This window comes from Genypterus blacodes, unplaced genomic scaffold (assembly GCF_046128005.1).
Source record: "Genypterus blacodes isolate CSIRO-AG114 ecotype Tasmania unplaced genomic scaffold, CSIRO-AGI_Gbla_v1 ptg000021l_1, whole genome shotgun sequence".
Lineage (NCBI taxonomy): Eukaryota > Metazoa > Chordata > Actinopteri > Ophidiiformes > Ophidiidae > Genypterus > Genypterus blacodes.
In genome coordinates this window covers 4,545,001-4,569,145 of record NW_027466834.1, presented here as the reverse complement: position 1 = coordinate 4,569,145, position 24,145 = coordinate 4,545,001, and the positions used below count along the sequence as shown (strand labels likewise).

At 46.1% G+C, this 24,145-nt stretch overlaps 1 protein-coding gene across 1 annotated transcript in view; it reads left to right on the top strand.

The window, feature by feature from the left end:
- mafb (MAF bZIP transcription factor b) overlaps positions 1-24,145 on the top strand; it is a 41,632-nt gene that overhangs the window by 1,816 nt on the left and 15,671 nt on the right. The window contains exon 2 of the mRNA XM_076142374.1: positions 6,419-6,489. Coding sequence (XP_075998489.1) covers positions 6,419-6,446 — 28 coding nt within the window. The 3' untranslated portion in view covers positions 6,447-6,489. The remainder of the gene's footprint in view (positions 1-6,418; positions 6,490-24,145) is intronic.

The following is a 24,145-nucleotide window of genomic DNA, read 5'->3' as shown; positions in this document are numbered from 1 at the left end:
CATGTACGGAGGAGTGTGTGTTTCTTTCCTTTTCCACTTTTTCTGTGTGTGAACTTGTGTGTATCATGATGTATTTGTGTATCATGCCACATGCAGCTGCATTGTTCTGCATCAACACTTTTTTTTTGGGGGGGGGGGGGGATTGATCTGGGGGAAAAAAGTGTGAGCAAGTATATTCATCCCTCACTTTGTTATCATGAAAGCTGAGCGCAAACATATCCTGCATATTATGGGGCTGCGTTTGAAATCCAGCTTGGGGAGGAAGGGGGGTGAGAGAAATTCAAATTGTCGAATAAAGCACATTTGTATTGATTATTGATTTACACCGATTGGCAATCTATTACCACGAGGACCAGCGTCGGGATATTTAGTTATTTTTCATGACGATTGCATGTCCGAAAGAGATAATTGCAATCAACAAGTGTGGCTGATGATCAAACAGCTGTAACACAAAGCAGAGGAAGTAAACCAGCATGCATGAACCTGAAATAAATGACTCACACAGCTGCTTTGTCAAATATAAAAATGCTGTTACAAATGAACTATTCTATTCTTTCAACACGTTGGTTGTTAATGTCTCTATTTCCTTTCATTTGAGGAACTTCATTAAGTTCATCCACAACCCCTTTTTATATACGAGTCTTGTTCGGAAGATATAACTGTGATTATCTTCCGAATAAAGTGTTTGGAGAATGACGACTTCATGTCGGTGTTCTATATAGAATCATTAAGCGAAGCCTCTTTGCAGCCTTTGCAGCTTCCTGTCAATGCTCTGGATTGCAGTGAAGTGTATTGTCTGGACAATACAGTGTATTGTCTGGACAATACACTTCACCGGCAGATATCGTGTTCATATCTGGAATATACTGAATCTACCATTCATCAATAAATCTTCATGAATGGAAACACATTGCTGCTGAAAATGTTTATTTTTTTCTTCTTTTCAGTTTTGCATGGTGTTTTGTCACATACACACACACTCTCTCTCTCTCACTCTCTCTTACACGTTTTTAAAAATGATTTTATAAAGAAGTCAGATTATTAAAGTCATGTCAAATCGAGACGCGTAATTTTGACAACTGCAAAAATAATATTACAACTTTGACTGTGTGACGTTTTGTATGAATTCTCGCTGTTTTTTCTGTTCTCATCTATTCGCTCATTTTCATGCTTTTACATCCTGAAATTGTTCGGCGAATAAATTCTAAGTCCTATTGAGAAATAAACCTGCGTGCTTAATTACAATCCGCAAACTACCGTTTCTCTTAAAAGGCAAAAAAAAAAAAAAACACACACGCTCTCATAATTCTTATATTTATGTATATTTTATTGTTGCCACGGGGCCAAAATGTCCTGCAGGTTTCCCAGAAAAAGCGAGTTAATCATTGATATGAGTGTAAACTTGCACTTTTCGCTCGTATCTGTTCACTTGTTGAGTCTCGTCGTGTGGAAAGTTTCATTTAGTGGAACTGACAACGCGACTCGGACGACTGTAATAATAATTTCGTCTCGTTCAGATGAGGCAAAACTACGATCCCACATAAGAATATCTCATTTGAATACTGTAAATGTGCTGAAATACTTACAGAAACGTAAATCAGACAGCTGCTCAGTTGTCGGATGAGCCTGTCTGCTTCCTCTGTTACGCCTCATTGTAATAATCACCTGTTTCCCATAGATTGATTGATACATTTCTGATTTCTAACCGGACTGGCAGGAGTGCAGTGAGGAGTGTGATGTGTGTTTGTAGTGATCAGGGGGTCCAGTGTGAGCTGAGCCTGTGCTGTGCACCTGTGTGTGACCTGCAGTGTGTTTCCTCCAGCTGCTTCACCGCTTTGCTGTTAAATTCAATGAAATCAAGCTCAGCGCATCCTAATGAGCAGTATGTTGAGAATAAAAGTGACACATGGTGAGGGCCAGGCTCCTTCTGCAAGGTCATGGCCACAATGCATGCTTGCTGCATGTGTGTGTGTGTGTGTGTGTGTGTGTGTGTGTGTGTGTGTGGGTGGGTGTGTGTGTGCATGTGTGTGGAAGGGGACATTATCTCTTTTCCACCAAGACCTTTGACAGCCTGAACTCTTTGCTGCGGTGAGTGTACAGTCACTCGTGGAGAAAACTCCCCCCAAAAATGTACGCGTGTGTCTGTTTTAAAAGCAAACGCTGCGGTGACGTGTTTGAAAGTAGAGTTTGAAAATTGACCGTGTGTTAGACACTGTGGTAGATCTGTCTGTCTGGCCCGTAGGCAAGTTCAGAGTGAGGGGCAAGATGAGATGACATGATGCTCCTCATGCCTGGAGGAATGATCTTCACTGTGATTAAAAGAGAGGGAGAGAGAGAGACAGAGAGAGAGAGAGAGGCAGAGGTGGAGAGAATGAGAGAGAGGGAGATGCTGGCTGCCTTCCTGCTCCTTTAAGATGATAAACGATCAGAGATGCGTCCTAGCTGAGAGGAGAGGGCCTTTTAGTGAGCATGTGTCCACTAATTTATGGCCCTCCTATCTGATTAGGTCAATATAGTGTGCTATTTAATTACATTTGTGTTATAACCTAGAACTGGAGATGCTATACTTCTTTCATGGCACCTCTTTTCTTCTTTAAGGCCGGTATAGGAGCCGTTAGGGTTCTCCGGATTCCAGGGGAAACAGGTGCTGTGACTTCAGCGAGGTGAAAGTCTGGCCGTGTGGCTTTGCCTTCACGCGGTTGTGACCGAAAATTACTCGAGCACAAAGGCCGATAAAAGTGGGGAAACGCTGATTAACAGAAGAGCGTGGAAAATGCATGAGGTGCTTTTTGCTTGTGTGTGTGTGTGTGTGTGAGGGTGTGTGTGTGTGTGTGTGTGTGTGTTTTGACTGTTAAACACACAGAGCGGCGGGAGGATTCAGTATAGCACAGATTCACTTCCTGTGTCGAAGGAGGACAGAAGGCACAGGAAACAACATTTCAGCACTTCACCCTCATTTTGCTGTGCTCCACCACATGCACTCTCTCTCTCTCTCTCTCTCTCTCTCTCTCCTACCCCTCTTTCATTCACAGGCGCGCATGTGTGTGTGTGTGTGCACATGAACATACAGACACTCACACACCACATTACATGGAGATTAATCTTATCAGTATGAACTGTAATTCTATTCTCCAACACTGTATATTGACTTCTGCACTGTGATCATTTGCAGTCTGTCCAATGATTAGGTTATTACAGATAATGTAGTTGTCTGCTGTCACAATATTGGACTCTCTCTTTCAGGTCAACTATGGGAAATCACTTTGAAATTTATCAATATTGACATTTGAATCATCATCATGTACTTCATTTTAATGCCTTAGAATTAATGGGACAAAGGATGCGAGTAGTGTTTAGTGTCTGTCTGTGCGTCTGTGTGTGTGAGTGCTCAATAAGCATCCAGCATTGTCTTTTATTTGACCTTGTGGTGGACGGGCGCCCGCGTTCGGCTTCAACCGAGCGCGTTAAATCTAAGAGAATGAGTGATGAGTGAGCTGTGGGTTAATATGCGATTTAAAGGGGAAATCAAATACATTTAAGAAAAATACATCATATTAGAAAGCATAATCTTGCATAAGAAGAATACTGGCGGCTTAAATGGAGGACAGATTCCGTCTTCTTAAGCGTTCCCCTATGTTCGCGCACGACTTGGTTGAAGTGGTTTCTATGATTCCACTCTCTGGATTTAGACCTTTTCTTTAATGCCTGGGAGCTTTTAAATCCCTTTTGCATTAAGACCTTAAAAAGTTATTGCCTGAAAAGCTGCCACACCTCCAAACTGTCACATTTGAAATAGAAATAGGAAATCCGCTCTTGTTATGACTTCACCACAAAACTTTCTTATCCAGAATAGGTGCCTGTGATTTCTAGAGTAAAAAAAAGAAAAGAAAAGAAAAGAAGCAGCCGTCACTAATGGAACAAATGATTTCCTGTTTCTGTCACGTTCTATTTTTTTCCCCAGTGTGAATGGTTCCTTCCTTCCCCCCCCCCCCCCCCCCCCTCCCAGCCACCCCCATGACAAACCCCCCTAAAGGGTTAAAACCATATTCACATTCAAAAGAGGAAACAATTTCAATCTCTCCCCCTCAATCCGCATCTGCATCACTCCACGCGATAAACATTTACATTTAAAGTGATTTAAATCAGCTGCATTTATGTTCCTCTGTGGTCCGTCCATCATCCAGACCTGCAATGCCAGAGCCTCTCACTCTCTCTCTCTCTCTCTCGCTCTCTGCGTCTCTCTGTGTGTGTGCGTGTGTGTGTCCTGAGTTATGTGTCATTTATTTGAAAACCTAATAATTTAACTTGTCCCCTCCTGTCACGGCCGTGCATGTGGCGAGAATGCCGCGGCTGTAAACATGTGTGTTGCCTCCTCTGTGTCCTATTGGCTTTATATGGTGGATCCCCCCCCCCCTACCCACCCACCCACCCACACACACACACACACACACACACCCAGACACACACACCTTCCCCCCCTGCCCCAGCAAATAGAAGCGTTGTGAGCGCGTGGAGGCAAAGTGACCGAGTTAAATGCTAGATAACTGTAAATACTTGAACATTTTAACGTGCCACAAGAAATCATATTCCCCATTTGCATTTGCTTGTATATAGGAAGCGCAGTTTGTAAACGCATCACTAAAGGGCAAGAGATGAAAGCTAATTATGATTTAATTATATCCCATCACAATATTCACACTGGCAGATAAACATGGCTCAGGCCGTTTTGATGTTTTCACCAGCGAGTTGAGTTGCGGGGCACACACACATGCACACACACACACACACACACACACACAGACACACTAACAGTCGGTGAAGTGGTGTGTTATGGACAGCAGCGAAAGGAGGCTGTGTATGAAAACTGAGTGCATTATGCAGCTCTGTGTGTGTACTGGGGGTGTGTGCGCTGAAGTGGAGTGTGTGTTATGCAGGGTGGAGTTGGAGCCGAGCCCGACCCTTGTGTGTTTTACCTGCATCTCAATGAAGCAAGAGGTGATTTACCCTTCTGCTGCAGTCAGCCTCTCTCTCTCTCTCTCTCTCTCTCGCTCTCTCTCTCTCTCTCTCTCTCTCTCTCGCTCTCTCGCTCTCTCTCTCTCTCTCTCTCTCGCCCTGCTCCCCCCTTCAGCCAGTCAAACAGACATTGATCTCTTTGCTAGGCAAGGTGACCCACGGTGCTGTTCAGCTCTTCCAAAGTCTCTGCTCTCCCTTTCATTTGTACCTGGGAAAGGCCTTGACCCCCCACCTCCACCTCCCCACCCACCCCGCACCACCACACACACACACACACACACACACACACACACACCCACACACTTACAGCTGCCATGTAACAGCCCTCTGCACGTGGGCCTCACTTCCCCTGAAAGCCCAGTGTGTGTGTGTGTGCTTGTTGGAGTTCCACATACAGTAGACACACGTGCGCTCCGACTGTATGTGTGAGAGTGCTTCTGTGCTCCTGCATATGTTTGAGTGTGTTTATGTTTACTGTAGTTGTGAACGCCTGCGTCTGTCTGGCTGTGTATGTGTGTGTGTTCATTCACTGTACTTGCATTACTTCACTTGTTTCTAGAGGTCTGAAAGTGTGTGGTTGTTGCTCTCTGCTGTAGGTCTGTCACTGGGACCTCCTGTGGAGCTGAATGGGTCAGAGTCCATTTGGCCCCAGTGTGAATCGGATTACAGGGAAATGAAAGGTTCCTATTGTTTCCTAAAGATGGATTGAGGGGCATTAATAAACTTTGTACCTCCCTCCTCTTGTTTCTCTATGCTGAGGCCCAACCAAAGGTTTTCAGGAAGATTTGTCACTGGGTCATTTTGAAACTGGGCTCCATACACACACACACACACACACACACAGCCGACACGTGTGTATGCATAAAAGCTCTCTAAAATAGAGAGAAGTTTGAAGTCGGTCCTGCATTTAAGTTTGCAAAATATTCAATTTATTTCAAATATCTTTTTTTGTGGTGGATAACGTAAATGTGAAAAATCTTTGTAATAGGTTCTCAAAAATAATGCCTTGATTATTACTTATTAATATTTAAACTATATTATAAGTTTAGGTTTATTTTGCTTCTGTGTGTGTGTGTGTGTGTGTGTGCACGCGCATCTATTGGAGGCGCATTAAATGTATTTTCGACTAAATTAATTTGTGTATTTTAATTTCAAATAGTTCCATACAGTGTTATGAATGAATAAATCATAATTTTGTGCTGACATTTAAGAAAACACGTGAAATAATAAATGATTAACTATCGCAAAATAACGAGACGGTAAAAGTTTCACAGGTTTGTCGAGAAAGAACTGTCACACTCTTTGTTTAAATTGTGCTTATATCTCTGTGTGATGTCGTGTGTTAAGCGTTGTTTGTGTGTATCGGGGTGTGTTTGACGTCCCTTCCTCCTTTTTGTCTTCGCAGGACGTCACGAAAATTCCTCCATCTGTGATAGAGAGCTGTGACCTCTGCGCCCCTCCACCCTGAAGTCTGAGGTAACACACCCGGCCTCATGTCAACACACGGGACACACACGCGCATCACCACACTGAGAATAAAGACACACACCCACATCACCACACACTGGACGATTACACACCGAAACGTGAGAAATGAGAAAATCCGCTGTTCACATATTCACACTGAGCTTTTAATAATAACGTTCATTCATTCAGTCATTTCGGTGTAATTTTACATTTTTCCTATTTTAGGAAATTTGAATTTATATATACAGAACTAAAAGGACTATTGAAAGCTCTTTTTGTCATTTATAATTGAAGAGAAGCAGCGGCAGAGAGGTAAATGTGTGTGTGTGTGTGTGATATATTTCATAGCATAAGCACAGATCAGATTTATCGTTTATATCCCGGCACATTTTTGTTTTCATTTGATTGTTTCTAATGAACTGAATGTACTTCATCAGTAGCTCAGTTACATTTCAATATTTCCAGTAAAATGAGTGTTTGCGCAGCGTTTCAAACGTGAAGTAACACGCACAAATATCTGTTTGATTGAAGTAAAGAACTCAGATTTTGCTCTTATTCTTTGATAAATTCACATTTTCCTTCCATTTTTCTCTTTTCCTCACTTCAAATCTCTGTCACAACTGACCTCTCTCTCCGCCTCTCTCTCACACACACACACACACACACACACACACACACATACACACTCTCAGTCTCTATTTGTTGTGCGCAGAGTGATGTGGGTGTGTGTTTGAGCTTTGACAGTGTTGGGTTAGTGACAGGAGGGTGACATGCTCAGAGCTTGCTGGGTGAGATCAAATCCTCTCTCCTCTGTCACGTCCTCTGACCTCTTCACCCTCACTACGCTCTCTGCGGGGAGAAACTTCGCATTTTTTAAAGTCTTTTTTCTGCATCCGCGTGGCTGAAAGATGGAAAGACAGAAGACGGCGGGTTATGAAGGAAAAGGCGCGAGCGAGTTGTCGTTGCTCTCGTTCCTTTTTGCCGGCTGTAAAATGGAGGGAGAGCGAGAGGAAGATGCCTGGAGGGTAGAGAGACAAAAGAAGGAAGGAAGGTAGGAGGGAAGGAGGGAAGGAGGGAAGGGGAGGGAAATCAGGCATATGCAGGGAGGAGTCAAGGGAAGGGAAGGAAAGCACCTGGACGTGCATACAGATCAGCCCGGCGAGGTGACACGACAGGAGGGGTGTGAGCCGGGGAAGGAAGGAGGGCTGCTGGCCTGCTGCGTGCAGACAGACAGGCAGGGTAACCAGAGGCAGGCGGTGACCTTCTCTCCTGCTGGAGGATCGAAGGCTTTATTTAAAGGCCTGGTCAATGCTGGGTGCTGCTGAGGTATCAGCCTCGCAGCCAGGCGACTCATCACCACTGTAATACAACTCTCTAACCCTAACCCCCCTCCCACACACACACAGGCACACGCACACACACAGACACAGGCACACACACAGGATAGGACGCTCTCTGGACACCTCAGGTTTTACACAGTTGAGAGGCTGGACAGAGGAAAGTACAGCATCAGCATTGGCTAATTTTACTGAGCAGCAGACGGTATACTCCACTTTCCTCGTGGCCTCAGCACTGTGAGGCACGAGCTTGTTAGGCCGTTGTGATCGCGTCCGTCCCCATCGTTCCTGTCCGTGGCATTATTGTTGTGGAAGTGCAGACAGACGGTGGGTGGAGCCTTTCCAGGTCTCGTGATGATGTGCGCATGGCGGTGAAGGTGTTTAAAAAAAAAAAGCACTGTTGTTATGGCAGAATGCAGGCTGGTAAGGCAGGACACCTGCATCTATGTGTGTGTGTGTGTGTGTGTGTGTGTGTGTGTGTGTGTGTGTGTGTGTGTGTGTGTGTGTGTGTGTTGCAGTGTTAGGACACCTGCAAGCTTCAGCACTTTCTGGGCTGTCATGAGCTCTGAGGTCACAGGCGAGGGAAGGAGCGAGGGCACATTAGACGAGGGTTCAAAGCCCCCCCCACACCCGCCATGTTCCTACCTCCACCCCCTCCACAGCTCCCACCAACCCAAGTGCCCACCCCTGCCCCCCTCCACTCTCCACTCTCTCTCTGGGTGACGGGGTGAATCGGCCACTGGGCGGGGGGGCGAGGAGCCAAGGTGCCTCCGTGGCGTGACAGCAGGCGGGTCAGGTTTTTGTAGACATGGCAGGAAAGGGAACACACACACTGCACACACACACACACAGACACCCACACAGTGATACATCAAGGTGTGTGTGTGTTTGTGTTCTTTGCATGCAAGCATATGGCCAGTGTGTACATTAAATACTGTCACTATTAGGAGTTGATTAATATGGACATTTTGAAAACGCTCCGGCTGCTCTAACGAACACACAGGTAGAGTTTCAGCTTTGAATCGACTTTTATCAAACCTTCGCCACCGTCGTGTCGTCAGGATCTGCACTGATGGAGCTCAGTCCAAAAACCTGACACACTTCACTACGCCTCAGCACCTGGGCTATATATAACAGCCAGCTGCCCAGTGTGAGACTCGTTACGGCAGACGTGTGTGCGTGTGTGCGTGCGTGTGTGCGTGTGTGTTTTAGACGATGACATAGACGCCACCCTTCCATCCCGAATATCTAAATGACAGGAGAGGAGACGAGATGGGCCCTGAACGCCTCATTATGAGGGCCGAGAGGAGGGAAGTTTCTGTACGATGCAACATATAGACGGAGCAGCGAGCGCCATTACATCTGCACTGTTTCCTTTCATTCCGTCTGTATTTATTTTCCTCTAAACCTCAGCGTTGGGTTTCACTCGTGAGGAAACTCAGCCTGGAGCCAAACCTGCACACACACACACACACACACATCAACCAACCAGCTCCTCTTTTTTTTAAGCTTATGTTAATATATGGTACATTATGCACGCACCTTCCTCTTCCCTCCCTTGTTTCAGTTGTTTAAGTCTTGATAGTGTTGTTTTAATTCAAATATAATTAGCCGTAAAGCAGCTCAGGAGCGTGTGTGTGTGTGTGTGTGTGTGTGTGTGTGAAGCTCAGAGGTGCTGCTGTCCTCAGGTTGTGACTGCGTGTTCGCAGCGTGATGGCGAGAGGAACTTGCGATCAGCCGGAGGTTAGGGTGATATAATATATTCCCCTGAATCACCGCAGCCAAGGGCCTTCCTCTAGCCCACAGCCACCCCTCACACACACACACACACACACACACACACACACACAAACCTCTCTTCCTGGCTCCCCTCGCGTCACCATTCTCTCCTCTTTCCTCCCCGTGGTGGCTGCCTGGTGCTCGCTTGCGTGTTGCACCCTGTGTCTAATTGAATTCCAGCGCTGCGGTGTGAGACTCCTGATGCTATAGAGATGTTAACATGGCACAATGCTAACACTCCTCAGGATGTGTTTCTACGTTGCTTTCCTAAAGTGAAAATTAGCGCAAAGCTCATTCTGGCAGCGCATGATTTATTCACGGCTCCAAACTGCGTCTTCTGTATCCCCTAAAGGATCGTCTTTTATAGCCATCAGCAAATCAGCACTTCACACACACACACACACATACAGCACATGCAGAGTGTGTATTGTGGGGACGCTGCTGGTGGACAGAGCGTGTTTATGTCTCCTCTCTCTCTCTCCCTCTCTCTCTCCCTCTCTCTCTCTCTCTCTCTGTGTGTATCTATTGTCCCTTATATAAATGTGTCTGTTGGTCTCTCTGCATCCATATTGCTGGCGATGCCGTCCATCCCGTCTCCCTGACACGCTCACTTTTATTCCCTGCTCTCAAACACCGGCGTCGGGCTTTAATGGCACATATTTCCTGGGCCCCGGCTGAAACGGGATGCATCTCCTCCTTGTTAGCTTGATAAATAACCGGGCTGCTGGGAAACTGCTGAATTTTAGCTTTCAGCCTCTATTTTCTGCTGGATGACATTAATTTTAAGTGCTGAGAAGGAGCTAACTAATACAGACAAATAAATAAGGAGGAGGAGGAGGAGGAGGAGGAGGAGGAAGGTGCAGAGGTGCTGGAGTCACTCTGCTGTCCCCCCCCTCCCCCCTTACCTGTTTATATGCACGCATTCATATATGAAATATGCAAACATGCAAAAATATACAATACACATGAATAGTGCTTTTTTCACGCAGGCACAGACAAGCACGCACGCACACACACACACACCACCACCATCACACAGTTTTAATTCCTTTTTTCAGTAGATTCTGTCCGAACTCCTCTTGTCCCATTATTTGTCTGATTCCTGCAGAGGTCAGAGTTTTGACACGTGGCCGCTGCGTCTGTCAGGTAGAAAGTCAGATCGAGCCTCGCCGCTGTCGCCATCATTGCCTGTCTTCTTCTCCCCGTCTTGTACGTCTGCCTGTCTCACCCACTCGCCTGAATTCAGCTTTGAATCCGAAGCGCAGAGATTAGCCGATCCGGGGCGCGTGCACAGGCGACAAAACGGAGATCAGGTTTGGACTTAGTGGTCGTTCATTACTGGAATGCAATTTACATACAGAGCCTAAGACTAATGTGGATAAATGTTACCCATTCTTGCAAAAGAAAGAGAAAACAAAGCAAGTACTTTTAACACTTGTATTTATAATTAGGATAAATGATCTGTGTGTTTGTGACTCGTTAGCACAGAGCCATATAGAATAAAGAACTTTTGTGGTATACATTAACATTTACATTTACATTTTACAAGCCAGTTTCTCATCTGTTCCCTTTGTTTAATTTAGTGTATAATTTGACTTTTTATTTAACCCTCATGAAGCCACACGGACTTTAAATTTCCAAGAAGCTTTTTCAGACGCAAGCTTTCCGAGCAATCGATGTGTTTTACTGCAGCGCTGTAAACAAAGAGCGCAGCGACACAGCGTCCGCAAGACCTCTGCACCTCCTGATCTACTTTTATCAGTCAGAGCGCGCTGGCGAATTACGCTCATGATTATCAGCCGCATGTCAACCACACACACACACACACACACACACAAGGCAGACGGTTTTTTGAAAATGCGTTTTTTTCCCATTTTTTTTTTTCCCCCAGCACAAATCTATGTTGGACACACACACACACACACACACACACACACACACACACACACACACACACACACACACACACACACACTGTTGTATTGAACACAACACAATGAAACAGCTTTGGCAGAGACACCCCATACATTATTTTAACAATGTATGGTGCGGTGAATAAAAAGGTCAGTGGTTGAGAAGTCGCTCCATGTAACAATAAGATGCATGACGTGAACACTGCAGGCCTCTCAGTCAGCATCCTGCCTCTGTGCACTGCCAGGAGGAAACACATGTAGGCTAGCACACGTGTACATGTGTGTGTGTGTGTGCGGGCCAGTGTGTGTGTGTTTGTGTTCGGCGTTGGAGAGGCACTGTTGTGAAACACTTTATAACAATACGTTTACTAGGTCTATCATTATTGATTGTACATTTTTTACCCTTTTACCCTTTGTCTCACTTTGATAAATGTCTTTTATTACAACAACATTTTGCTTTTAAACCAAATCACAAACTGAGGCGACACTTTTTATTAGACCAACTCTATTTTTGTTAGCATCCAAATATATTCCCACTTTGTAGATGCCGTGCGAGCGCCGCACATTTCCCTTTGCAACGCGGGGTTTAATTTACAGGGTGTATTTATCACACGCTGTCATGTTGCGGTCACATGACCACATGAACCACTGCCAGCAATTAAGGCTGATAAATCACTCATTTACAGGAAGAGAACGAGGGATGGAGATGGGAGAGGAGGAAGCGGGAGTGATAACAGAGAGAGAGTAATGAATAGCCTGCACTCCTGCGCAGATATTTTCTTCTTTCATTTTTTCGGTGTGATGCTGGATGTTATTGTGTTTGGGCAGTGTAGTATGAACTGTTGCCAGTGAGGCTCATTGACTCGTACAGGCAGAGACAAAGAGACAGATGGTGGTCGTTTGTGTGCTTTACTGTGATTGTGACCTGACTACACTGCTTTATTTACTGTTGGGTGTGTGTGTGTGTGTGTGTGTGTGTATGTGAGAGAGAGAGAGAGCAAGCGTGCATATGTGCATGCCAGCACAAGGAAATGCATTTGTGTCATGACAAAGAAGGGAAGAGACTCAAGCAGACAATGCAGTATATGAGCTCTCTCTCTCTCTCTCTCTCTCTCTCTCTCACTCTCTGTGTCTCTCTGTCTCTCTCTTTTGTCTCTCTCTTTCTTCCTTGAGCCTCGCACGGCCGATCAGGGGGAACAAATTCTGGCCCCGATTGGGTCTCCTTGCAGAGGGCCTTAACCTGGCACTGCTGCACCAGAGCGTTGCTCTCTCGCCAGCGCAGGTCAGGGCTCTGCAGAGAGAGAAAGAGAAAGAGAGAGAGAGAGAGAGAGAGAGACAGAGAGAGAGAGAGAGAGACTCGGCCCGGCCTGCCCACTCGCTGCCTCACTCGCTCACTCACTGGAAATGGCCGATTAAAGATTCATGACGAAAAAGAAAAAACGTCCCTCTGTTAATGGGGTGGAAGAAGATGCAAGAGCAGAGCGGACGGGCGGGCGCGGGGAGGAAACGAGCTGTGTGCACTTGACATCAATGAGAGGGGTTTCTCTCCTGACACCAGTCTAAACTCTCATTAACCGCAGACGGTGGTCACTAACCAGTAAAAGGGCCCTTTACAAAGAGCACTTAGGACCAGCCGGGTTCCTGCGGTGGAAGATCAGAAATGAAAACTATTATTCTAAATGTTTCTGAGGGCGTGTTTATCAAAATGTGACTGGCAATCTTTAAAATAATTTGCGATATGTGTGTGTGTGTGTGTGTGTGTGCGCGCGTGTGTGTTTGTGTGTATTAATGCCGCAATCAGGAGAGGCAGGACCCTGCTGTCTGTGGTCTTAACCATGGAATAATGCTGAAAACCTGTGAGGAGAGCAGCGATTCAGGGGAGAGAAATAAATTAACTGTACAGAGAATACAAAGTAAACACTGACTCTGTGTGTGTGTGTGTGAGAGAGAGGTGTGTGTGTGTGTTTGCGCTCGTGTGCTTATGTGAAAAATTGCCAGACTGTCTCGTGCATGAAAATCTTTCATTTTCTCCTCCCCAAACAAGAGGAGAGGCAGAGTAGCTTTGCTTTACCTCCTGAGAAACGTATTTAAAAAGGCTTGTCAGTGCGTGTTTGCATTTTTGACAACTATTAAAAAACATGACAAAACACCTTTCCAGGGAGCAGGAAGCAACTCTGCGCTCGTTCACTCACGCAAAGACAACACACACTTCAAGATCAGACGGTTCTCATTTATTTGCATTGACTTAAAGGAATGGAGGTGTGTGTGTGTGCGTGTGTGTGTGTGTGTGTGTGTGTGTGTGTGTGTGTGTGTGTGTGTGTGTGTGTGTGTGTGTGTGTGTGTGTGTTTGTGTGTTTGAGTCTGAGAGCTCAAGTCCAAACCTCCGATCCCACCGAGTGACACGGGCATGACGCAGAAAGGCCGCTGCACCTCCCTCCTCTTCCTCTCCACCTCTCCTCCTCTTCCTCTCCTCCCTCTCGACTCTTGGAGCTTCCTCGCCTGCTCCGGCTGGAGGATGACGCACGTGTGGAGAGACCGGTGAGGGAGGAGACGCAATGGGAGGAGGATACGGGATGGAAGGAGGAGAGAGGGATGAGGAGGAGAGAGGGATGCTCGCTTTGGGCAGAATGTGTGAACAGGCCGCCATAGGAAGAAGAAGGACTCACACATATCCCCCCCTCGCTCTCCCTCTCTCTCTCTCACTCTCTTTCTATCTCTCTCTCTCACACACACACACACACGACATTTTCAAACTCTGATCGTTCAGACTTAACGTTTTTGTTCCCTCTCCTCCTCGCGGGTGTAAATCAAACGAGTTGATCTCACACTCACACACACACACGCACAGAGCTGTGTTTAATGTCACAGGCTCAGGCATCATTACCTCACCGGAGGAGGCTGTGTGTTTTCACCCATTTCATCTTTGTTTGTTTGTTTGTTAACAGGATCAAGTCACCATCCATTTGTTGTTGCCGTTGCCCAGGGATTTAAAATTATGATATATCTTTTATCATCACGACAAATTGAATTTAAATGGATCTGGCTTGATCTGGCCTTGGTGGAGGTATTACTCATACAATAGATGGCATTGAACGCATCACATTAGGATGTTTGGGAAGTCCTGCGTAACAAGCTAATTATATTCTAATTTCTGTAAGTAAACAGTAAGGAAATGGCTTCTCTTTGTATTTATGATTTCTAGTATGTTGATAATAACCACGATGTCAATTATAATACGTGGTTTTATTGAACTCAGTGTTTGGGGCTTTGGTGCGTTTGTCTCGTTCTTCTCTGTTGTTTTATGCGGCGGCTTCATCGAGTGAATTAAAGGGCCTGTAAAAAGTGGAATGTTATTAGCGTCAGACCACCTGGGGTGAACATCTGCAGCCTCAAACTGGAGCCCAAACATACATCACTGCTCCTCCTCACACTATTTACTGTCACACACACACACACACGTGGCGCACACACACACACACACACACACACACACACACACACACACACACACACACACACACACACACACACACACACACACACACGCATACACACACGCCTCAGCTGCATCCTTTCTTCTCTTTTCTGCAACACTGTTGTGCTATTGACACGCGTGCAGTCGTACATTCCTGCAGGGCGCAGAGACGCTTATTAAAGAGGCCACCGGGTCACGGGCCAAGTACAGGTTCAGCTCCTCCGGTCAGGCAGAGGTCAGAGGTCAGCAGGTTCATGTCAGAGGCCAGGATGATCACAGCTGATTGGTTTATGGCGGCAGCACTCGCCAGTAAGTCGTTGTTGATTCAGAAGTCAAAGTTGTGGGTGATTTGTGGGCTGATTAATCGATTCTTCTTTTTTATTTGTTCTTTTTATTTTATGCTACTTTGAATGATTACAGGTTCTTGCTTTTCCTCGCGTCTCCGCTCGTACGCGGCATGTTTTCATCTTCAAAGCGAAAGCTAAAATAGGGCGATCATTGCAATTTAATTACGACAAATCCCTTTGTGAATTTGCTCTTGCGTGTGTTTACATGCGTAGATTTGCCAGCTTCGGCAGTTTTGTTTTGCGCCTGCTTCAGTATGCTTCACTTTCTTGTGTTGCTCTGTGTTTGCCTTGTTATGTTTGTGTGTGTGTGTGTGTGAGTGTGTGTGTGTGTGTGTGTGTGTGTGTGTGTGTGTGAGTGTGTGTGTGTGTGTGTGTTGATGAATTCGCAGTGGGGTTTATTTAAATAGATAAGATGGTGTTTTATTCCCAATCAGAGGAATCTCATGTCGCATCTCGGTCTCTTCATAATAACCCCCGGCGTCGCTCCACATACCCCCTCTCTCTCTCTCTCTCTCCCCCACACACACACACACACACACACACACACACTTGGTATTGCAGACGCTGCATTTTTTTCCTCTCTCAGGGGTAAAAGGCTTTGATAAATGAAAATAAATACTTTTCTTCACTCCAGGAACAGAAGGAGAGAGGAGGAAATGGCAGAAGTGACTGGAGGTCTCTGACAGTTTGATGTCTTAATGCAAGCACATATATACGACAAAGAGCAGCCGTCTTCAATGCTGCATGTGTGTGTGCGTGTGTGTGTGTGTGAGTGAGTGAGTGGTCCAATTTAGCTTTAAAACACGAGTGCGTCCTCAGTCATTGTGTGGAATAAGACATGAGGGGCGAGCTGGTGGGCTGACATGTTAACTGAGTTACAGTGAGAGGAAAAACAGCAGCACAGATGATTTAGAGGAAACAGGTTCTCCTCCCTCATCTGTCTGTTTCTCTGACTGCAAGGTCACATGAACTCCTCCCTCCCTCTCTCTCTCTCCCTCTCTTTCTCTCTCTACCTTTGTTTCCCTCTGCTCCTCCAGACCTCATTTCATTCAACACTCCCAAACCTCCGACAGCTCCATAACTATAACTCTCTCCTCCCGTCCTCTCCCTCTCTCTTCTCTTCATCCACAGCTAAATGACTCTGTCAGAAATAAAGAGCACTTATCTTATCTACTGCCTCCACTCTGGTGTCTCCGTCCCGACGTCACACACACACACGCTTGCGCACGGATGCACACAAATACACACACAGACGGGAGAGGAATATAAACTTATGTCCCGCTATCAGTTTGGTCTGTTATGTAGTCGGAAAAGTCTAGAATAATCTGCAATAACACAGTTTCCAAATGTGTAATCTGGAGTTTGTCTTCATTCATTGTGCAGCGATCGTCTTTACTCCAGATTGTTTCAAGATACTGACTTTAATTTGAATAAAATTACTTTATGAACTCATTGGCCGAAAATTCCAGGATGAGGCGGAGCTGAATAATGACATGGCAGCTGTTTCCTGCGTGGCTCCTCTGGTTTCTCTGCCAGGCTCTTAATTATTCCCGTAAGATGGCGTCTCGTTCAACAACTTGGACTAACTCAAAGTCTCCCCAAGCCACATGCCAGAAAGAGAGACAGATCATCCCAGGGAGAGGCGGACAGACAGGTAGAGGAAGGCTTGACAGAGGACAGGTGTCCACTCATTCTGTTCCACCCGCCACCCGCCACCCCCCCGCCCCCCCCCCCCCCCCCACTCCCCCTTCTTTCTCCTCTTCCTCTTGTCATCATCTTCATCTTTCCTCCCTGTGGCGTGGAGGAGAGAGGGGGATCTACTGCTATACGCAGCCTGCGGAGGGCTTAGTGCGTGTGTTTGTCTTCAAGTGTGTGTGTGTGAGAGTGAGTGAGAGAGAGAGAATGTGTGTGTACTTGTGTGTGTGTGTGTGTGTGTGTGTGTGGTGTGTGTGTGTGTGTGTGTGTGTGCCACCCACCAGGCACTCAGCATGGGGCCACAGAGGGATGATAGAAGAGAGAGAAGGAAGAGGGGGTGCTAAGAAGTATCATACGGATAAAACTCTCAGCAAGAACAAACACACAGTAGCCGACCATACACACACACACACACACACACACACTCACGTCCCAGCACATGCTCCAACAATCTGTTAGGTCTGATTGAACGCTCCACCACTAACAGCAATGTTAGAGTGCAGCGTAGATACAGATTTTGCAGATGAGTGTGTGATGAGTTTCCCACACACACTCACACACACACACGCACAGAAAGTCTGCTTGTGAAGTTCACAGGATATGACTAAATCCCGTGGATGTGAGGTTACACATATGCTTGCTAATGCCGCCGTACTTGAGTAAATTGGCTGGTGTGTGTGTGTGTGTGTGTGTGTGTGTGTGTGTGTGCGCGTGCGTGTGTGTGTGTGTGTGTGTGCGTGTGTGTGCGTGTGTGTGTGTGTGTGCGTGTGTGTGTTTGCATGCTGTAATGTTCAGCATCAGCCTTTGTTTGCAGTTCTGAAGTCCTGTGTAACGAGCGAATGAAAGCGACGGCGAGCGGGCGCACTGGCTGCGAGCAGATAGTGGATGTGTGCATGCGTGAGAGACGGAGAGATGAAAAGAGTGATAATTCTCCTGCTACCCCGAGGCCCCTCGCAGCCTCGCGGGCTCCCTATAGGTCCCCTGACACATGCCTGAGCAGAAAGCCGGGGCCTGCTAATTGGCCCCTGTGATAACACCAGAGAGGGGGAAACGCAGTGTGTGTGTGCGCGCGTGTGTGTGTGTGTTTCTCGACCACAATATCATTCATTGATAGCTTATATTTTACAGTAATAATTAGTTGGTTGGTGATTTCCCTTTGAAGGACGTTGGTTCTGATCTAGCAGCTTACTGAAGTCGGATGCCACTGAAAGACAATTAAAGCATATACACCAGTTCAAAGCCCTGTGTCAGTATTTAAAGAGCTTGTTTCTCTCTAATTGTTTCATTATCTCAGTGTGCTTATTAAATGTACGATAATTGTTAATTACCACTTGAGGATTTACAGAGGATTTGTCTTGAGTATCAAAACAAATTAATTAAACTGAACACATTTAAAACAACAGCAATGATAACAGCAGGTGCAGTGTGTGTGTGTGTGTGTTTGCGTGCCTGTGTCTGTCTGTGTGTGCGCGCGCTTGTGTGTGTTTGCGTGCCTGTGTCTGTCTGTGTGTGCGCGTGTGTGTGTGTGTGTGTGTTCTTTTTCATATCTAATGCTATGCCTGTTTGTTTGAATCTCTGTCTTTTAATTGAGATTCATAGGATGAATTTAAATGAGATTCAAATGAGATTCTGAGCTAATTGTAGCAGCTCAGGTAATATGCACATAGTTTTAATGATGATTCAGTGCATTTTGCAGTCTAACGAGAGTTTGGTCGTACTGTTAGACTGTAAAAGAAAGGAGAGCGGAGAGAAGACCTGCAGCTTAAAGCCGCTCAAAGTTTCTGTTTTGTTGAAGCGCAAAATGTAATTTAAACCAAATTTAAAGCGTCGCTACAAATGCAGAGTTTGTCCTGAAATCATTTATTCCAGGTTATGGAATTAAAATGTGGTATCTGTTTTATTGTCTGCCTTCATCCAACAATGGCGCGGGACGTCGCTGTCTCTTTGTCGGGGTCACGTTTACGTTGAGGGGAATTCCTCCACTGACTCATGTGAACGAGGAGGAAATTATACTGTACGTGCGATTCCACGTGCTCAACAGCTTAATCTATGTAAAATCCAGCTGCTCACGACAGCTGGGACATTATACATAAATAAAACACTCACGCATACATTCACACACACACACACACACGCACACACAACGACATTTATTCTTCTGTTGCAAGTATTTCTCCTTCCCTCTCTAACTGCCGTACATATGTCTGCGACAGATGTGCACTGCTGGATAGTGTGTGTTTGTCAATTGTATATTTACCATAATTAAACCGATGGGAGGTGTGTGTGTGTGTGTGTGTGTGTGTGTGTGTGTGTGTGTGTGTGTGTGTGTGTGTGTGTGTGTGTGTGTGTGTGTGTGTGTGTGTGTGTGTGTGTGTGCGTGCGTGCGTGCGTGTGTGTGGTTGGGTTACAGCGACGATCATCAGCTATTGTTACCCATGATTCTCCTCTGTAGGGTGCGTTCACTTCAGGACAATCCCTCTAATCTAATTCAAAGGGTAGAATAAGAGATGGACTTCCTAATGTAAACCTATGATGGAGTGAAACGGACACACACTCAACCTCACACGCCCAGCATTCCGAGTACACACACTGATACGCATGTGGCTCGTTGGGTTTACTGACAGTCAGCAAAGGCCTGGTGAGGAGCCAACGAATGAAATAAAAATTCTATGCGACTGGTTAAGGCGCAGCAGCAGCAGCAGACATTAGGCTCGATCTACAACTGCAGTATTGATAGATGCTGCAGAGGCCGAGGCGGCCATCCCACTTTATTTCAATTAGCTCACAGGAAGCAGGAAATAACCTGCAAATCAATTGTCATTTCTAGAGGGCTGAGGCTGGAGGCTTGCATTCACTTTGCGCGCCGACGGTAAGAGATGATGTATTCTTGAAGGAGATTAAAGGGGAATTTCACACGCACACACACTGCTGCTGTTATACATCACTGCTGCGTGATCGTCAGTGGCCTCCAGAGGGGGAAAGAGTTGAAATTTGTTTTTACGGCCCGTCCCCCGCACGTGTTCCTGCACAGAATCCTCGTCTGCAGGCGTGGATGTGTGGCATTGCCCGCTGGTGTGTTGAGCGTTATAGTCCAGGACACTTTTTCAAGCTACTTGTGATTTAAAGTAGTTAAGCTGCAGCCAAGCTACTCTCTTAATAAAGTATGCAGCTACACCACAAGACCTGAGAATAAGAAGAATAAGAAGCTAGGCGGAACGATGCAGCGCTGTGACAAATGTGTTGTACAGACAACATCACCTATAAAGCTATACAAGGTGACTAAGAAAAGTGATGCATGCTGGGAAATGTTGTGGGGGATTAGTGTCACTGGTTCAGTGACTAGAGTTCAGTGTGTGTGTGTGTGTGTGTGTGTGTGTGTGTTTTGAGTGAAGTTCGGCAGCAGTTACTGAGTCATGCTCATTGACTGAACCACACATGTAGCTTTTGCCAAGCTTCCCAGCTACATGTACAGCTACATGTAGCCATGTGTCCATGGTGATAAATACACCACAAACAACAAAACGAGGGCCAGAAATATGTAAAATACAGCACTGCTAAAAATATTAAAGTGGATTTCCCTCTTTACGGCCGACAGCGGTGCCTGGATTTAATCAGCCTTGGAATCACACCACCAAAACATACGTGATAAATACTGATGTAGCTTTTTAATGACCGGGCACAAAACAGTTGTTGCTGCGCGGTGACAGGAAGCAGGGAAAGCGTCCATGCGCTGTGAAACACGCTGAAAGCTTTTAGCCAGGGAGGTTAAGAAAGGGAGGTCAATATAGATTGCAGCCGAGCACGATATAGAAGGTTATACGGCGTATGATCATATCAGAAAACACGGTCATGTATGCACCCCCCCCCACTTTACTGTATATATCAGAAACACACACACACACACACACACACACACACACACACACACACAGCGTTACCTGGAAAAAAGGGGGACGCGTCTGGGTGTGATTTGTTTGTGTTGTTGGTGCAGTGGACCGGCGCGGTGGAGGTAGTAACTGTTTGATGGTAGGCTTTATGGAGACACTATATAACGCCGCTGACAGTTTATTCAGTGCATGTCAGGAAGGCGGGATTTGTGACGCTACGATGGCGGGGACGCTCCCTCCCCCCCCCCACCCCCACCCCCGGGTGCACCGGTCCGGCTGGGAGACGTGAACGAGGCGGACGTGAATGCGTTTGCATGTTTGCGTGGAATCGAAGGCAGGCGTGTTGTAATCGATCATTCTAATATCCTTTCTTCCCTTTGCGTCTACGTATCTGCGTCCGTTCATATAGGCCACGCCCATTTGCACCTAGCATTGTCTTGTCTTTCCTCCTGCAGTTTTTAGCTCAGTCATCTCAGAAGTTCATTTGTACAGTGTCTTGTCCAACCCAGATTAAAGTTCCATCTTTGTGCTTTGACTCTCTTCAGCGTTTTGCCTCGAGCCCCCGCTGAAGTTGAGTGGGCGTGGCTCTCTGGCTGGATCGACATAAGTCCATTGTAACCAAATTCTCTGCACATCTGCGCTCGCTTCTTATGCAAAACTACAACAATAACCTACAAATATCCTGAACCTGCCTCAACAAATTCACATTCCGAGCTCCAAAATGCTCCAAATATTAGACTGAGATCCTGCATGAATCGATGAAAATGTCCTTCTTGTTGTATTTTAGCGACTGGTTGGAAGGAAGCGTGGCTCTATCGGCTGATCCCTTTGTGGCGTTGGAGTAATGAGAGATTTCCTCCACTTCACAGCCACAATGGCAGCGTATCGGAACCCAAACGGAGATCGTTATACAGTACATTTTCTTTATAGAAGAGGAAATTCTGCTTTCTTTTAGCACTAACTTTTTGTCCAGCCAGTTATTCCCCAAGGTCCATTAGCCAGGTTCTCATTGGTTCTCCTCCTGGCTGGATGCTATTAGCCCTGTGATTGGGTATTGAATTAGCCTGCTGATTGGGTATTGAAGGAGTGAAGACTGATGAGAGGATTTGGCGAAGCTTTCTTCTCCAAACCTCATTACTCACACTCACACTCAAAAGAGAGCACAGTTGACACACACTCTCACACACAAACACACACACATAGAACGACTCACACACTTAGCACACGTAGACATCCTTTACACAAATGCTTTTACATGGGAGATTTAACAACTTAAACATCATTCCACTCCGCCAATCGCATGTGCGGCGATCCCGTTCCTGGAGACAAAAAAAAAAACAAAACACCTGCGCCACTTCTCCGGTTCACCTTTCACACCTGCTGCAGATGGAGCGCGGTCAAAAAAAAAGAAAAAACACTAAACAAACACGACGTGATGTACGAGCGGCTGCCGCAGAGAGCGAAGACGGCGGCAGAGCGGCTCTCTGCACCGGGGAGGGAAGCGTTGTCGGCCCAGGAGAGTGCTGCATGCAGTCGGAGGTTACTAAAGAGAGGGATGTGTGTGAAAGGCTTTGTGCTGATTTATGCTGTGTTTCATCCCACAATAAAGATTATGGATGATGATATTGATTTCGCTGGAGCTGTGGCCATGACTGGACTCAGGCTCTCAGGTTGGGAGAAAAGAGAATTTAGCTCATTATCATTCTCAGACACAGCGAGGAAGCCTTTCTCTCTCTCTCTCTCTCTGTGTGTGTGTGTGTGTGCGTGTCTGCATCGGTGTGTGCCAAAGTCTTAGATCATCCTCTGTGGTGTTTGTGAAAGTGTTGAACCCCATCCTGTCCTCCTCTCCGAGCCGGGTGGCGAGCAGCAGGCGTTCCCAGCAGCACAGACCAGGAGGGGAAGGATGAAGTTATTGACTCCACTTTGATTTAACCTCTCCTGCCTGATCCTCACAAGCACACACACACACACACACACACACAGGTACACGCAGGTACACATACGTGCGCAGATTGGGGAATTCTCAAAATAGCCGTTACCTTCTCTGTGTTTTGCGTGTTAAAGTCACGCTCCAGCGATTTCATGATTTTCAGGTCATTTCTGTCTGAACTGGGTCACTGACTTTGTGTGTTGTTTTGTAAGTTGCAGCATTCTGGAGATATCTGATGCTCACTTATCAGCTCTGTACACCCCAAATCAGCTTTGTTTGCATACTATTTGCACGTACACACGCTCTCAGCTACTGCTAAGAAATGCAGACATTCTAAGGGTTGATTGTCATATAAAAGCATCCATTTGTGTCGAACTAAACTCATGTAGAGGAGCTGTGAGTGAATATTCTCTCTGTTTAGTGCAGAGATCCATTTAAAGGCCCACAGACCCAGTAAGTGAACTCCAGAGTTCTCTAGAGTTTTGGATTTTGAAACACTTGAAACACAAATGTGTTTACAGAATGTGCTGGAATCTTTCAAATTTGATATTCAAGTTTATATCCCCCAGTTTGTCACATAGACAATAAGGTAGGATTGCGTCTACGGGACACAACATTTAAATTCACATTTTCAGACTTAAAACCGCCGTCATTACCACGAGCCACGACGCTAAATGCTGCGATCGCCGTTTCACCAACAGGACAATGGCGCTGATGATGCACACTTCTCTGTTTAATTAATTACCCGCTTTTGTTTCTGGAGGCAGCGCACAAACAAGACGAGCGAGGGAGCGAGCGAGGGAACGAGCGAGGGAGCGAGCATGCGTGCGCTAGCATAGACACCCCGGCGCTGTAACGCACAGGAATTTGGTTTGTTTTTAGAGGAAAAAGGAGGAAGCGGCAGGAAGAGGGTAATATCAGCAGGCTATCTATCCTCTCCTCCGCTGGTGCATCCCAATCCTCTTTGGAAATAACAAATGCATAAAGGAGCCACAACACAAATATATCTGCCTGGCTCAGATAGATAGGGGCTACGCTAGAGTTTAATACCCTTATGTAAACCAGTAACAATCAAGCCCTAACACACACCCCCACATCACCACTAAGGGGACAATAAGGAACACGCTCCATTCTCTCTCTCTCTCTCTCTCTCTCTCTCTCTTTCTCTCTCTCTCTTTCTCAGATATGAACAGAGAGGAGTGATTGTGTGTGTGTGTGTACGTGTGTGTGTGTGTGTTGGTGTGTGTGAGAGGGAGCTAGAGCGACTGTTTCCTTCAGCAGATAGTGAACAATGCCGGAGCC